This window comes from Lissotriton helveticus, chromosome 10 (assembly GCF_964261635.1).
Source record: "Lissotriton helveticus chromosome 10, aLisHel1.1, whole genome shotgun sequence".
NCBI lineage: Eukaryota > Metazoa > Chordata > Amphibia > Caudata > Salamandridae > Lissotriton > Lissotriton helveticus.
The window spans coordinates 805559145-805577091 of NC_136071.1; the positions used below are offsets into that span (position 1 = coordinate 805559145).

At 43.4% G+C, this 17947-nt stretch overlaps 1 protein-coding gene across 1 annotated transcript in view; it reads left to right on the forward strand.

Annotated features, from left to right (window-relative positions):
- MKX (mohawk homeobox) overlaps positions 1–17947 on the forward strand; it is a 230398-nt gene that overhangs the window by 82974 nt on the left and 129477 nt on the right. The window contains exon 5 of the mRNA XM_078663399.1: positions 6280–6615. Coding sequence (XP_078519525.1) covers positions 6280–6615 — 336 coding nt within the window. The remainder of the gene's footprint in view (positions 1–6279; positions 6616–17947) is intronic.

Sequence of the window (17947 nt, forward strand, 5' to 3'; positions counted from 1 at the left end):
CCCAGTCTTCCAGCGATGGGCCAAATGCAAAGGACAAGTAGAACTGGGAGCCTCCGCTTCTAACCACACTCCTTTCCCAACGCTTCTCTGATCAGTTTTCAAATTGACCAGCCAAATATGCAAACCCTTTTCTGAGAAAAACACTTCTTGCCAAGTAATGCCCTGCTTTGATTTGTAATCCAGGAGCTCAGAGGCTCGAAACGCCCCAAAAAACATGATCGCCATGAGGGTGGCAAACAAGCATGCCTCAAAATCATCCCTGCAAACCGCAGGTAAAACCTCCAACAAATGTGCCAGAGTCTGCCAAGAAAGGGGGGAATGGGACAGCTGAACCCCTCCCCGCTCCCTAGCCCAACTCTCGAGCATTCTCCTCCCCACTTCACCAGCGGAAGGGGAATAACCCCAAAAGAGTTTCCCCATAAAAGAAATTCCTGCTAATTTCCCGGCGATGGTAACCCTAGAAAGGCCTCTCTCGATGAGGTCTAAGATAAACTGAATCACATCCTCAGAACGACGCTATACCTCCTCCCGCCTACAAGCCCCAGATGCCAAGAAATCCTTCCATGCAAGTGCATATGCCGCTCGAGTAGACGCTGACAATGAACCTACCACCAATTGAAATACCCTACGTTGCCTACCTACCAAAGGTGCTCCGGCATTGGGGTTGGTGTCCTGTCCGCCTCCTTGGCCAGCCCATTTATTTATTTATTTATTTATGAAACTTTTATAGCGCACAACTACCCGGAGTTGTCTCGGCGCTTGTAAGACAAAGGAATGCAAGATTGTAGAGCGTACTCACTGATTGAACAGCCAGATTTTTACCGTCTTCCTGAATGTCATGAGGGATGGGCTGGCCTTAATGTGAAGAGGAAGGGTATTCCACAGTCTGGTGGTAGCGACAATGAATGCTCTATCTCCCCATCATGATTTCTTTGTGCGTGGGATGGTCAGGCAGCGTGCTGAGGATGAACGAAGAGTTCTAGCGGGAGTGTATAGACAAAGAGCCTTTTTCAGAAACTCTGGTCCAAAGTTGTTAATAGCTTTGTATGTTATAAATAGAGCCTTAAATTTTGTTCGGCTTCTGATTGGTAGCCAATGTAGTTGGCGGATAACTGGGGATATGGATTTAAATTTTGGCGCCCATGGAATCTCCCCCACTGCGAACGAGACAAACATTGGCTATTACATTGTCCACACCAGGTATGTGCAAGGCTCAGGATGAAATGTCATGGCGAAGGCAGCCCAGCACAAACACTCGCAACAACTTCAAAATCTGTTCATCTCTTGCTGACTGCCTATTGACGATCTCTACCACTGCCATGTTATCTACACGAAAAAGCACCTTCTTGTGTGCCAACTCCTCACCCCAAAGAGTCAATGCCACCAGTAACGGGAAGAGCTCCAGAAATGTTAGGCTCCTCCCCATCCCTCCAGTCTTGCGGCCACTTCTCTGCACACTACCTGCCCTGCCAGTATATACCAAAACCGTCACTGCCTTCTGCATCAGAGAACATTTGAACATCCCACTGGACATTATCCTCCCTGGCCAGTGGCGCTCCATTAAAGGAGTTTAGAAAAACTGACCACATACACAAATCCTCCTTCACCCCTGCTGGTTAGCGAACATGGTGGTGAGGCAAATGCTGTCCTGCTAATGCCCAGCCCAATCACCTACAAAAGGTCCTCCACACCCTGACCACCCTGCAGGTGAAGTTGAGGTGACCCAGTAACACTTGAATGTCCTTCACCGTCACCTTCTGGCTTGACAACATTTGGTCCAACATTTCCAGCATTTTTAACTTTTTGTCTTCTGGCAAGCGAGCCTGCATTGCCACAGAATCAATTTCAATTCACAAAAAGGATAAGGATGTAGGCGGTCCCATTGTCTTTTCAGGTACCAAAAGCATCTCTAATTCCTCCATGAGCTCATGGAAAGTGTCCAGAGCAATCTGGCATTCCGCGGAGACAGGGGAACCGACAAAGAAGTTGTCGTAGTAGTGTTTTACTAAAGTGTGACCTGTGTGGTACGTGAAATGTCACTGCAGTAAAGTGCTGAAACATTCAAATAAGCCCATGACATAGAGCAACCCATCGGTAATGCTTTGTCCAAGTACCATTTACCCTCAAAATGGATTCCGAGAAGATCCCAATCATCTGGATGGACTGGAAGCAACAGAAAAGCCGACTTAATGTCACATTTAGCCATCTCTGCAGTTGCACCCGCGGTCACTAGTCATTACTAGTGACATGGCCACGTCAACTGAGGAATATGAAACCGAGGCAGCCTCCTCATCAATAAAATCATTCACTGAAGACCCCTCTGGCCATGACAAGTGCTGAATCAGTCTGTACTGACCTTCTTCTTTTTTGGGCACTACTCCAATGGGTGATATAATCAAATTCTCAATTGGCCAATCATCAAAAGGGCCTGCCATCCTCCCTTTGCAAACTTCCTTGCTCAGTTTTACTTGCACAACCCTGCTCTGTTCTGCTACTAATTTCAAGTTATCAGCCCACCTTCTCTGCCTTTGTCCCCGGTAGCCCAAATGAAACCCCCACTGAATCCCATTAAAAAGCATCTGTTTTGCCCCCAAATCCCCATACCCCTGCAATGCCTCTCCCAACTTTGTCACCCTAACTGGCATAGGAGCCTTTAGGCTCAGTACCCTCTGCTCCCTTACTCCCCCCTACCGCCCTGTAATTGCTGCGAAGTGCCAGATGTGCCTGCGCCTGACTGCTTCCATTGCTGGCCTCCCTGTGGTTTGACACCCCAACAGTTAACAGGGGGATGCTGCTTTCCACACTTGGAGCACTCATGGCGATACTTGCAGTACTCCTTTTTGCATAATTCTGTATTGAAGTCCCAGCATGCCCCAATTCCAGTTTGCGTCACGGCTGCACCTCCCACCCCACCCCGGGTGGGCTTCCCCTGAATGGGCTGGTAAACAAAAGGCAGCCCTCTAGCTGTAAAAATGGTCTTGCCACCAGCCACCGCCCATAGTATGCTGCCATAAATCGGTGTCCAACTTTCCCCATTTTGCCTCTGAGTCCCACGCCATCCGTGCCCGGAACGCTTCGTCATATTGGGCCCATGCATAACCACCACCCGTAATCTGGGCTTTCTGGATTACATCCATATACTTCAATATAGCCACGCTGCGCTCAGGAAACTTCTCACAGTATACTCTAGTGTAAATCAAAAACACTGCTGTCCAGTTCTCAATGGTCAACGGTACTTTAGGGCGCTTGGCCAACTCATACTCTTCTTCCTTGGAGCCCTCTTTGAACCTTGAACCGTACCTCCCTATGAAGGAGTTTCGATATTTCAACATATTCTCCTTTCCATATGCGCTCCTTGGTTGCCAGCATTAAATGGGCACCCAAAGGCGTTGTCACCCCATGTAAGATAGTTTATTAATTTTCAATTCCTTACTTTCCAAAGGCTCTTTACCTCCCCCCGCTGCATCTGTGTTAGTCCCGCTCTCAACCTTGGTACCCAGCGCTATTCCCCCATCTCCAGTACCTACCCCTGTATCCTTAACGTATATACCTTTGTGCAATCTCCCCTCTATCACCCCATCACTCCCCTCCCCCTGTCCCCACACACACCATTTTAGGTTTTGCCTGTGTTCTAGCGGTCTCTCCCGGCCCGAATGAGGATGCTCGGACGGACTCTGACCACCGTGCCAACTTCTCAGATTGAACCCCTGTACGAGGAGCCCTCACCGATGGGCCGCGCTCTCTCTTGGATCCTGCCACCACTGCCTATTTTTGAGGCACCACTCTCGTAACCTGTAAAAAACTATGAGACACGTGAGAGGGTCCCCCTTCCTCGCTGTCCTGCAATTCCCCTTCCTCAGGGCTGTCTTCATCATAATCAAGCAAAATTGGCTCCTCCACCTGGAGCACCTCAGTAACAAAATCAACAGCACAGGCCTTAACAGACCCCACATGACCCAAACTGGGGAGCCGATTGTACCCGCTGGTGCTCCCCCAAGCGTTGACCTCTTTGAAAATCCATTTCCGTTGGAAAGTCTGACCATCTTGACCTGCCTGACGTTGGGGCCAGTGAGGTCGCGCCGGACCTTCGTGTGCTGGCCGCGATGGGATCCCCCACCGGTACGGAATGTGCAGTGCAAGGCCTCACCCTCCCTTCTGCCTCAGTGTACTTGGGCCGCACCCCGCCCTACCGAGTCTGCAGCACTGCCACGCTCCCTGCCCTGTAAAAAAAAAGTTTGGACTGGTGTGCTGGTTCTCTGACACCTATCTGAAACACCTACCTCCTGCAAACCACAAGCAAAATCCCTAGCCCGCCTGCCCTTGAAATCTCTGACCGACCCACATTTACAGGGGGGATTCCCCCTTCCTTTCTCCCCACTCCATTCCAGCATTGCTTGCACTACCGCGGACGCAGACCCCAAACCCTGACCTCCCCCCACCCCCAAAGTACCCCCAAACCCTGCCTGCACCCCTCCTCCTGCCCCCCTTTTTCCAATGGCAAATCTTGCGCACCCCCCTGCGCCCAATTATTTGAACATTGTCAGAGAGTTCCCCCCAATACCTCAAACCCTTTTCACCCATGAAGGGAAAATATCCAATCCCTCCCAGGCTGGGCCACCCCAAGCAGGATCCAATTCCACTGACAGCTCCTCTTGAACCCTTAAAACAGCTCCTCTGTCCCCTGCACCCAAAAACATGTCTTCTCCACCCCTGACAGGCGAACCCAGGCCACCCAAACTTGAAGGAGGGCGAGCCCCAAACCCCCCAGACTTGTGAGAAGAACCCATTTGCTGGTGACTGCTCCATCCTCCCACCTGTGCCCACTCACCCTCTCCTAGAGAGCTCCCCCTAAAGAACCAGTCTCCCCCTTAAAAGAACATGTGGGCGAGAAAAGCAGCGGGCTAGACATCTGCCCATAGCCTCCATCAAATTCAACCTCTGCTCCCAGTCCTGCACTACCCTCGTGCCCACGGGATACAATTCCTGAAAAATCTCCCACTCCTGCATGCAAGCCAAAAGAGCCCCAGCCTCTCTCACCCTCTGCGCTGCCACTACGCCTAGATTGGACAGGCACGCGCACAGAGGAGGACAAACACACTCCATCTCAAATACCGGGTTCTGATATGCCGCCCCACCCTCCATATCACCGACCGTCTCCTTGACCCCCGCTGCCTCATCAATCACCGTTATTAGATGAGAGGCAGGCAGAGAAGACGTGCACCGCCTAAAGCCCCGACCTCCCCCGCGCTTCACTCTTAACACGGGGGAGGAGACAGAGCGTTGCACTGGCTCCCTAAAGGCCGCCTGCTCCCCCACTCCATACACCGCATTTCCGCCCCAACACTACTCCCGCTCACCGCCTCAGACGTTCCTCCCTCCCCAGGCTGCAAAGACCGCATCGGGCCGCCTACATCACGCGCGGGCAGCCCCGTTCACTTATGCTTGGGCGATGTACAGGCAGCAACTGCCGCTGCCACGCCCGCCGAGGCCTGTCAAACCCGGCGCGATGGCCCCGCAACGTCTCCAATAACGAGGTCCATCCAGCCCGCTTCGCTAAGGAGCAGGAGGGCCTAAAGAACTCGATAATCTTCCCCAGACATTCCACAATCAATTCCGCCAACTGTAATATCAGGAAATAAAATTATCCTGAAGAACAAAAACCTAAAATGGTGGCTGGGAGCAGCAGCCCAAAGCATTTATGCTTGGGCTCCTTTTGGGCTATAAATAAACAAGCCCGATATTAAAATGGCCGGCGCGAGGCCCGCCCCCCGCCCCTACCAAACTGCCCCGGTGGGGACCACCCTGCGGTCGGCAGCCCCCCCAAGCCTCCCTTCTGAAAGAAACCAGAACAGAAAAGCAGTCTTTAATGCTATACTGTCAGACATATTTTATGAGCCACGGAACTCCACTCTTCAGAACGGGAGCATACATGTGTAATTTAAGACCGAGGAAAAGACCTGTTTTTGTAAAAGCTTTGCTGGTTTCTAAAGCATGTGATTGACGTGCAGTCCCTCGTGTGTCTTTGAGTCGCATGCAGGCGACACAAGTGATAACAGCTCGGAATTAGGAAGCAATCACGTTCATTGGAATTTATTTTGGTGCTAACCAGTTTCATGCTTTGCAGAATTATGTAATTTCCTCCTGTTTTTAAGGTATTTGTACCATGCGTTTTGCTTCGTTGTGGTTATTCTGTCTTGCACGAATCTATGTCACATCATAAATCACTGTGAAGAAAGACTTTGTAACATTGTTGATGTATGAATCTATTTTATTCTTCAGATGGAGACAATCCTGCAAGAAACCACCCAAATGACGGGGGATATAATAAAACCGTTCACCACACTGTGATTAAAAGTGAAGGCTCGGTGATTAAGGCGGGCACGAGGCCGGAGACCAGCGCGCACGAGGATTATGTGTCTCCGCCCAAGTACAAGAGCAGTTTGTTGCACCGCTATCTCAATGACTCTCTGAGGCACGTGATGGCCTCCAACGCCGCGATGATGGAAAAGGCACGGCAGAGAAACCATTCAGGGTCCTTCAGCTCCAACGAGTTTGAAGAAGAGTTAGTATCTCCATCATCCTCAGAGACAGAGGGCAACTTTGTGTACCGCACAGGTAAACCTATATCTTCAAGCTGATATTATTTAAAGTGAATGATGTCCAATAAGTCCAAAAACTCAAGCAGACGTCATCAAGTATAACAATATTCTGGAATGTCTAGTGCTGGTGATTTAGCTATGCAGGGCAAGCTAAAGGGAACGGTTCTTCTTCACTGGGTGGCCCCTATACTGGAATATATATTCAATGATGGCAGTGAGATTGATACTGAAAGTTAATATCTCTCTATTTTTCAATGTCGAGTTATATTGCCTCTGTGATCTCCTTTGAAAAAAGTAGGAGTTTTAATATGATCTGCTCTTCAGGAACTATTTTTCTTTTAGACATTACTCATTGCAGTGATAACTTAGGCCTCTATAATGGATACTGGCTCTGTTGTGTGTGGCATGATTAAAACTAAATGGGGGGAATGGGCGGCTCTGAATTTCATAGGGTAGAATAAAGGAAGCACTTCCATCCCACAATATCAATACAAAAAAAATGTATTAAATGATGAACTTTTAAAGTGTATGCTGATGTCGTTTTTTTACCAGTTTAGGGCTGCTAAGATAACCCTGGAAGACCTTGAACAGAACGACATTTTAAATGATCTTTACACTCTGGGAGAAAACACCCAGTGTGTCAGGGTCAATAGTTTTTTGTTTTTTTAAAAACAACTTGTGCTTTTGGGGTTTGTTTTAGAAAAACAAAAAAGCATGCTATAGTGCCACCTAAAACATGGTAGTGCTCACAATCTTTCAGTGCCTTTAGAAAAGCTGCCACATTGGCATATGCCAATGTGTCAGAATTTTCCCTTTCCCCTCCCCTACTCCCCCTCCCTTCCAATCTTCCTTCCTTATTCCATCTAAAATGTTAAAAATAGCTTTTATTCTTTTCCTCAATGTACTAGCCAACTCTTCTGTTATAATACTGTTTTGATATTTTAATTCTGTATTGCTGGTATTTCATAAATTTATATATTTCAAACTGAAAGAAAAGCTGCCATAGCAGGGGCTCATCTAAGGTAATGGCCTCTGATGGACGGGTAGCCACCTGCCATACTCTAAATGAGGCACTTAAGTTCTTGAGCCTAAAATGATTAAGGTGTGAAATAAGGTAAAAAGCAATTGTAAATGCGTAATTCAAATATACAAAACCCCTCTTTGGTGGCCACGGTCTTGTATCCGAATGTCCACACCCCTTTCTGTTACTTCCCAACTTGGTTTGTTTGTTTATTTATTTCACCATTTATGTACTGCACCTTGACTGGTTGCTATTAGGACATTTTACATCACAACATACATCGAGAAGTTTTAGGATTACAAGATAAGGAGAGATAATATAACTTTGGGAAACATTGGTTTAGTCAGAGCTTTTGGATGCCACATGTGTATGTAGAGTCTGTGTATGATTTAGATTACATATTGTCTGATAAGGTGAGATTTAAGCTGCTTACAGAAGATTGACAGGGGCTAGTGTTCTGAGGTTGGGAGGCAGCAAGTTCCAGGCTGCTGCTGTTGCTACAGATGTGCTGTAAGTGTTCTGAGTTTAGATGGTTCTACAAGAAAGATTTTTGTCTTGTAAATCTCCTTATGCCCCCAGAGATAATGAGTAGATTGTAGAGGGGCATTTCTGTGCCCCCAGAGATAATGAGTAGATTGTAGAGGGGCATTTCTGTGAACGGCTATTACGGGGAATGGCCTTTACAAGCCAGAACCATGCATAGCCTTTACAACAAGTCTATCTCAACAAATGCGTCTTTACCACGAATGTCTTTACTACAAATTATGCCTTTACCACGCATGTCTTTACCATGAAAATGTGAGTATTTTTCAGATCAGCAGAAACCCATGATATATATATATATATATATATATATATATATATATATATATATATATATATATATATATATATATACACACATATATATGGTTTACGCTTATCTTGAAAATACTTACATTTTCGTGGTAAAGGCATATATGTGATAAAAAAGTCGTGGGAAAGACATTTGTGGAAAAACCACAATTATTTTAAAGGCATGCGTGGTAAGGGGCATGCGTGGTTCAGCCATTCAACTGGTTTTTACACAAGGCAGCAAATCTTGAAAGTGATTCATGCTGTAATGGGTAGTCAGTGAAGGTTTCGAGATGTGGGGTAATGCAGTCATAAGCTACCTACAGAGTGAACCAGTTTTCTGGCGAAGTTTATAACAGGTCTGAAAGGCACCATGGATGTTTGGGCAACTGTGATATTTGTGCACAGTATAAATAAGAATACATTCACTATTGTCAGCGAAGACCTCGACACTCTGAATTATGAATTACTGTTTCTAATGCAGTTGTACCCGCTAGTTTAAAAAAATTATGTTCATAGTATTAGATCAGAAGCAGTACTGATCAGCATATTTTACCAATTTAAGACCTACTCATTCATGACACTTTGGTAGATGAACTTATATCCTCCAGAATACATGGCTTAAGAAATAATCTTCATCATAAATATTGTGTCTGGAGAAGCTGTCCATTGTGAAAAGTGTGGCAGACTCTTTTTGCTACGAGTAATAGTGAGACGAGAGAGAACATTTTATTGAGCTGGCTGCCTGGTGTCTTATTCATTTATCATAATTGTATTTTCTAATTGAGAGTGAAGAACAGTTTGAGAGTGCAGAGTTGGCCCCAGACGTTCACACTGCTTTCACCCCTACTGCAGTTCTTCCCCCGGTCCCTGCTGTTCTCACACACTGAGCTGGGGACTTGTAAGAAAGAAATCCACTGTAATCCTACCTTCTCTCAGGTTGCCAGCAAATAGCTGTATCTCGTGATACTTACCGCAAAATGAAAGAGAGAGCATCACATTCAAGTGTGTGGTCGTTTCTTCAGCCAATTTATTGAAAGTGTTTAAAGTGTTTTTTGGAACTCTATGTAGGCGGCTGTAGGGATTTCTCAAACTCACAAAAGCTCCCGGGCTAACAAGAGAATGCTTGCATTATAGATTGCCATGAGCGCCTTTCCATTCATCACACAAAAGCAGATATATGGTCTGATGTAAATCTGTCTATTCAGACTAGCATACACAAATACATCTAACACCTAAAATAAACCATGTACAATGTTTGGAGGTTGCCTATTTGTCCCCCAAAAACACAAGTAAATAAATGTGGTTTGGTGTGACAAACTGTAGTGTGTAAACTGCATTTTACAGTGGAGTCTACTTTTAGGTTTGGCCTTTGTTTTGCCAGACTCCTGTTTTTTTTCCAAAAAGAATACATAATGTACATATATAGTGAACATTTTGGTCAGTGGGCTTTATCTATTGGTCTGTTAAATTGTCAATTGCATTTGGTTTCTGTCCAGCACAGCACATAGCATGTGGCAGAGGGACATCACACTTTGTCCCTTGACTCCCTTCACTTTGAGTAACTGCACAAAGCCTGCACACATTGTTCACATCTGCCAAAAAATAGTTCCCTTCTCTTCAGGGTTAAATCAGTCTCGAAGTGTGTTTTTTAAGATTATTCATTACAATGGCAAGTTATTTTGCCAGCACGGGTGCCTAGTTAGATGGTGATTTATTTCCCACTTAATTTTTAAAGTTGCTATTATAAAAGGAACAAGTAACATTGCAAAAATTCTTGTTGTCTGCCATTTGAGTGCTTGGTTAGGTCATAATTTAATCTTGTCTCCTTGAATAACAAAAAAATTTGTGGCGTTAGTAAAAGGCTTGTTATTTAAAAACATCACCAGTAAAAATGTCCACATCAGTGAACGTTCTTTAAATTTCAATTTTATTGCAGGCATATGGCGGTCACATTAGGTGGGAACATATTTTTTTTCTTGTTCTTACTAACCATTCCAACTGCTTGCCAAAGGCAGACCTTACGGCTTTGCCAGTGCTTGTTACCCATATCTCTAGGTTGAAGTTCATTTGTTTTTTTTTGCTTTGTATGACAATTGTGAATAATGAATTGATTAGGTCACTGCCATCAATAAACAACCAAAGAGAGTCCACTCGAAATATACCGAAGTATCATGCCAGTAAATTTGGTAATACTTAAGGAAAACAATACATTTTTCCTAAAATAACCCTCACCCACCAAAAGGTCCCTTGGGGCATGCTTCATCATCGGGCTCTTGCCACCCTGCTGCGGGACGGGGCATGCTGTGACCAACAGATATGTGGGAGCACTTTGGAAGATGTAGTCTATAAACTAATGTGGGAGTGGAAGAGTCAGAGGAAATTGTGAGGTTAAGAAATACCTGGCCGCTTGGAACCTAAACTTTATTGAATCCTGTGGCTGGTATTGGTTAAAAAAGGGGGTTCAGGGAGACAGACAGGGTAATGGGTGTGTGACTCCCAGTCAACATGTTTCAAACCATACCCCTATGGCTGTTCATCAGGAACAGTTTAATTGATCCCTAGGAACAGTTTAGTTGATTCCTAGGACCACTCCTAATTGAAAACGGATAGTCTTATTAATTGAATATTAAGGTGAAAAATATTGTGCAAACTACAATACCTACTCGGTATGATTCTTCAAATAATCTAGAAAGATAAGATATTACAAAAAGATTAACATGTCAATAAAGTTATGTAGCGTGAAACACATCACCAATCTGTGGTACCAATGTGATATATTTTTCTGTATCGTTAGTCTATATTTTGAACATTATCTCAGTGCCCTTGTGGGAAAAACAAACAAGACCATTCAGAACATGAATCACACACTCTATGGAGTAATTGTTGATATTTCTGTGGACTTGCTTCTTATATATATCCATCAGTATAACTAGCTTGTAAATGTGCAATTATCTTTACAATCCCTATACCATCACCCAGATAATGTGATTGTACAAAAATACGTTACCTGTCTGTTAGAACGGACTTAATTACTGCCTAAATTGGCCCCATGAGCTCTGCACGGGAGGGGTGGGGCACTTGTAGTCACACACTGAAGGTAAAAACAAAGTTACATTGGGCGTTTCTTTCCAAACTGCGGTCTAATGAGGAGAAATGCCCAACTCATTATGCCTGCCCATAGCTCCAAAGTTAGATGTGAGTGCCGAGACCGCCCTGTTAAACGTCAGGTTGGCTTGCGTCCTCATGGTAGCGGTGACTAGACCTCTGACTTCACAAAATGGCTGTCGGTTAATGGCCAAATTCACAGTATTCTGGGAAAAATAATTCCATACGCCTGTTTGAACCTGACTGATGGCGTGAAATCTGGCATTGGTGATTTTGTTTTACAAATTAAGTTTGCCTAGGTTTAAAAATATAAATATATGTTTAATAAAAGCATCACCCATCCCACAAAAGAGCACTAAACCCAGTGACTTCAAATGAAGTAAATATGTTGTAAAGAAAGACTCACGGCTGATCGTCCTCTTGGTAGCGGTGACTACACAGCTAACTTCACAAAATGGCTGTCAGATTGTGGCCAGATGCATGGTGTTCTGGTAAAAAATGCAACTCCACATGCCTGTAAGTGCCTGACTGATGGTGTGAAATCCGGCAATAGTAATACAATTATATCTGCTGTTGGGTATGCCTTTGTTTAATGAAAAAAGACTTTGTTTAATGAAAGCATCACCCATCCCACAAAAAAAACACCTAACCCAGTGACTTCAAATGAAGTCATTATGTTGTAAACAAAGAAGAACCAATACAGCTGCTCGTTCACCCCTTTGATAGAAGATAAGAGAGGGGTGAACTGAAAACGACCACACACATCAAAGCAACTGCAAAAACAACTTCCTCTGACCTGAAGGATTTCCATCAGCAGTCTACAATTGTGAGAAGGCAACCACGAAAATGTCCGCACACTACACTGACAAGAGACACATGGTGAAGGACTTACAGTGGACCATCATTGAACAAATCCCCAAATGAATCCCAGCTGTTGGAGAAGGAACAACGTTGGGTCTTCCATCTGGGAACCCATACTAATCAGCTAAATGATGGCATGCCATGGAGCCAGTTTGGCTGAACTGGCAGTTTTTTTCCTACAGCAGACTTGCAGAACGAAAAACCACAAATGTCTATCTGTGACTTGTTTACCCTGCGTTATAGAGAAATCATCTCAGCCGCGCGCAGAAATGATCTCAGACGCACATAGTGCTAAATAACACTCAATAAAAAAACCAAACACCTGTCTTTTGCTACAGTAGCCCCACTCTCCTTATCTGAAGTTTACAGTAACAGTAGGGTTTGATCCTGTTCATCCTGTACTACTAGATCAATATGAAACCACTCCCTCTCCCTGTTTTTTTTAACACAAAATTAGTGACAGGATCAGTCAAGTCGGTTCTTTTTTTTTTTTTACAACATAAGGACTTCATTCACGCCATCAGTCAGGCTCGAACAAGCGCATGGAGTTACTATTCCCAGAATACCGTGAATCTGGCCATTAACCGACGGCCATTTTGTGAAGTCAGCGGTCTAGTCACTGCTACCACGAGGACGCGAGCGCAAACCGACCAGACATTTAACCGGGCGGTCTTGGCATTTGCATCCAACTTTGGAGCCACGGGCAGGCATAATGCCCTGGGCGAGGGTGCAGCTTTGATGAAGTGAGTACGGCATAGCCGATCCCCTTGACAACGAGCATTTCCCCTCATCAGACTGCAGTTTGGAAAGCAACGCCCTGACATAACTTTGTTTTTACTTTCAATGTGTGACTACAAGCACCCCTCCCCTCTCATGCTGTGCTCATGGTGCCAAATTTAGGTAGTAATTAAGTACGTTCTCTCAGACACGTAACATATTTTTGTACGATCACATAAACGGGTTGAACTTGACAATGCCGTTTTTAATGACTGTGATTGTATATGGATTGTAAAGATAATTGCACATTTACAAGCTAGTTGTACTGATGAACATATATAAGAAGAAAGTCCACAGAAATATCAACAATTACTCCATAGAGTGTGTGATTCATGTTTCATGTTTTGTACTGTCTTGTTTGTTTTTCCCAGAAGGGCACTAAGATAATATTTAAAATATAGACTAACCATTCAGAAAAATATATCACATTGGTTCCACAGATTTGTGATGTGTTTCACACTAGACAACTTCATTGAAAAGTTGATCCTTTTGTAATATATTATCTTTCCAGATTATTTGAAGAATTATACATAATAGGTATTGTATTTTGCACGATATGTTTCACCTTAGTATTTAATTAAGAAGATTATCTATTTTCAATTAGGAGTAGTACTAGGGATCAATAAAACTGGTCTTGATGAAAAGCCATAGGGGTAAGGCTTGAAACATGTTGACCAGGAGTCACACATCCATTACCCTGTGCTTCTCCCTGAAACCCTTTTAAGCAATACCAGTCACAGTATTCAATAAAGTTTAGGTTCCAAGCGGCCAGGTATTTTTTAACCTCACAATTTCCTCTGACACCTCCACTCCCACTTTACTTTATAGCTTACACCTTCCAAAGTGCTCCCACGTATCCGTCGATCGTAACACACACCATCGCACAGCAGGGCGGGAAGAAGCCAATGATGAAGCATGCCTCCAAGGTCCTTTAGGTGTGTGAGGGTTATTTTAGGAAAACGTATCATTTTCGTTAAGTATTACCAAAATTACTGGAAGGATACTTCGTTATATTTCGAGTGGACCTTCTTTGGTTGTTTATGTGATATAGGAGGCTGAGTGCACTACGTACACCTCTCTCTCCCCCCCCTTTGAATTAACTTGACACTGCCATCAATAAACGTACCAGAGAGCAAGGCAAACGCATTAAAAACAGAAATAATAATTGGAACGTTCTCAGATTTGTGTGTTCCCTTGCCTTCCCAGGCACAGCACCTCATTTAACCACAGGCTGGAGTAAAACAGGCCTTCAGAGGCTGTAAATCTGATCATTTCCCTGTTGGTCTGATTCCCAAAGCTTTTTCTGGGAGTAGTTCTAATATTCCACTTGAGAGGTGATTTACTCCTGAATTTCAAGGCGGAAGGCACAGTTACTCACGGAAAAAGCTTTTTGAAAGTGGCCAGGTTGTGAATAAGCAATATTCTCTTGTACAGGTGAACTAAGCAAAAGCAAATATTATATCACAAGTGGGTGATATGTATATGCTTTCACGAATCATTCATATCACTAACCAGTCTTTCTCAGTATTACAGGAAAATTCTTCAATCATTCTGATGCTGTGCACTTGTTATTATGAATAATACTTTTAATGGAAATCAGATTGAAGAACATGTAATGAATAAAACAGCAATAAATCTTATATGCCTCCTTCTCTCTTCATTCTAGCAAGATGGATAAAAATATAGATCAAGAAACTTCTATTAGAGCCAAACCACAGGTCATCTTGTAATGTCAAGTGTTTTTATTGATTTATAAGGAGATTAATTTTCATCTTTCAGGGCAGTCTCTCCTATGCATTTCTATGTTCTGCGTGTAAGATAGAATGAAGGCTAAGATATTACAAAACTGGCAGTGACTAGTGTAAGCTTGTGATACCGTTTTGCAAGTTCCCAGATCATGGTTAATTGCAGCCATGGATGTGTTTAATTGGTAAACTAATCAATAGAAGAAATTGCAAGGATGCAAGCTTACAACGACCTCAGTCACTTGTATTTTTCAGCAGTACTTCATTCACTCAAAGACCCTTACATTTGTTTATCATCAAAAACCCTATTCCCAGAATGATGTTTATTTATGTGGGGGTTTACATTGTAGTGTTTCAGTTTCATCAGAACAACTCCAGGCAGTGCCAGTTCTAGGGCGTTGTGACCGTTGCCACCGCACCGGGCGCTGACTTTGGGTGGACGCCGTCTATTATAGTTTTAAAAGCAGCTGTTGTGGCATTCTTATCCTCCAGAAATTTTCAGGCAACAACAAAAATGTCACAATAACTCCAGTGATTGATGTTCTTTCTGGAGCGAGAGATTAGAGCTTTCTCTAGTGGAAGTTTTAACTCATCATAAGGTAGCAGAGAAAGTTAATATGTCTACTGCAAAGAACCTGGCTGTTCGAGCAGTAGCGGCACCCCCCCCCCCCCCCAGCGCCTTGAGACCCTACGGGTAGGTAGCGCGCTTTATAAGTGTCACTGATTGATTGATTGATTGAACGTGTACCATGCAGATCACAAAGAGCATATAATGTAAATAGGTCAGTAGGTTACTGCTTTTGTCAGAGCGATCTTACTGTTACTTGTAGTTTAGAAGTTAAACTCCCAATGCAGAACAGTGAGCAATTACCTGTCATCAAAGACCTGCATGAAAACGATAAGGTATAGGTTAAAGCGTTATGATTCTTTTCCCCCTGTCTTTTAATATCCTAATGTTGCAAAATGGGTTCATTTGGGTAAAAATTCACTCAGATTATTAAAAAGAACCCCCAACCATGGTATTATGTTTTAAATTCTAAGATTGTGCTTCTCCAGACCAAGCACTCTTAAAATATACTGCCTACAAGTATGATGACATGACATCTACACCTTGTAGTCCTCTGTCTTATGTAATGTTCCCTGTACATTGATTTATACACGTATGATTGATTGTCTCTCTGTAATATGTGTGTGATGTAAAGTGCTCTGACACCCTATACTGATATGAGTGGTGCGATTAAAATAATTCAATGCATCTGAGAGAAGGTGGTTATGGGGACTTGAGGGGCACTGTTAAAGGGTGGTAGTGAAGGAATCTGTGGCAGAGGTGGTAATTGTGTGGTTGTACCGGGCGCCAACAGCGCTAAAGCCAGCCTTGACTACAGGTAATTGATTCTGTTGGGTGATGTGTGCCTCCAATCATCAGATGATCTAGAGGTTCGGATGTCTGGTAGAGGGTCTACTGTATCTATTCTTAACAAAGTTCATTTCCTAAATTAGGTGTGTTCCATTCATGTTTTCGAAAACACATAAGCAATATTCAAAGGTAGTATATCAGGCTTTGATGGCCACTTTATACAAACATAATAAGTATACTATGTCGAAAGCAGTCATTGATGTGAGTCATTGTGATTTGTCAGGTGAAAAAAATAATAATCCAATTTCCACACTATAAGAAAAATAAATAATAGTATTTATTAACTAAAAAAATAATCTGTTTCGCCATAGTAGGTTATATCTCGTTCGAAAAATGAAAACTGAAAAATACAAAATGTTCACAAACTACAAATTATCAACACAAATGTCAAAAACAACCAATGGCTTCACGAAACAACACTCCCATCACTCATTGGGAAAGTGTTTGAGATATCTCAACTTGTGTAATGCCGTGGATAGTGGCCTGTACTGGTGTGGCAAGGCTGTTTGACTATTCCAAATTGAATTTCCTGGGGTCCAGTTCATTGTTGTAGATGGGATGTTTCTTCTTGCTTTGTTCTTTCTAGAACCTTGTCTGAAAAGCACGTTTTTCATTTTTGTCCGGAACCTTTCAAAGTTTGGTTGGTCCTTCAGTGGTTCAGCATGTTTTTTCCAGAGCTGGTTGTCTTGTGCCACAGAGCCTTTCCATGTGTTTCTTTTTTTCTCGCCTGCTTTTTGATGGATCACTGTGGAATGCCGTGAGCTCAGGTTATTAATGAATTGATATTAGGGTGCTATTCTTTGTAAGTAGCTGCCACCCTTTTCCCGGAAGGGCCTGTGAGTGCTGCCATGGACGTTTTTGTACCCTGAGAGCAAGTGCGAGGCTTTTTGGTGGGTGTCAGAAGGTATGGTTTCTGAGGTTGAAATACATATTGGGTGCTTTTCTTGATTTGTTGGAGAATACACATAAGAAACTCTGCTACATCCATCAAGAAACAATGGCTCTGTTATGGTACTTTGTAGCAATGTCTTCCTCAGGCAAAAGCTCCTTCTGAATCTAATCACGAGCCTCAATTAACCATGAGTGAAGTTTTATTATCAGTAGCAAATTCCTTTCAGTCGTTTGTTCCATGCCTGTACTATTTGTACCCTAACAAGATTTTTGTGTGTGTCCCCTTTCCAGAGCTGTTTTGTAACACAGGACACAGCATCCATCAACATTAATGAAGAGTTTTATCACTGAAAGGGAGCAGAAGTTCAAGCATGTGTTTAGAGGCCAAGTATTATGCTCCTAGCAAAACATATATCATATAAATGAGCGCCCTGGGAACCACATGTTCAGTTGACTAGATAGTATTGTGTAAGAGAAGCAGGACTCTGTTTTATACATGAATCTTTCACTGTGTCTTTAGATAGAGAGCATAATCAAATGTAATGCAACTATCCAAGAAAATGTAAACCTGAAAACTATTAACCTACATTTGGTTACTCCCCATTTACTTAAAGTTACTTAGTAGTTAGTTTAAGTTTAGCACAATTACTAGATTACCCACCGTACGTTAAAAAGGTCGCTTATTGAAATTCAA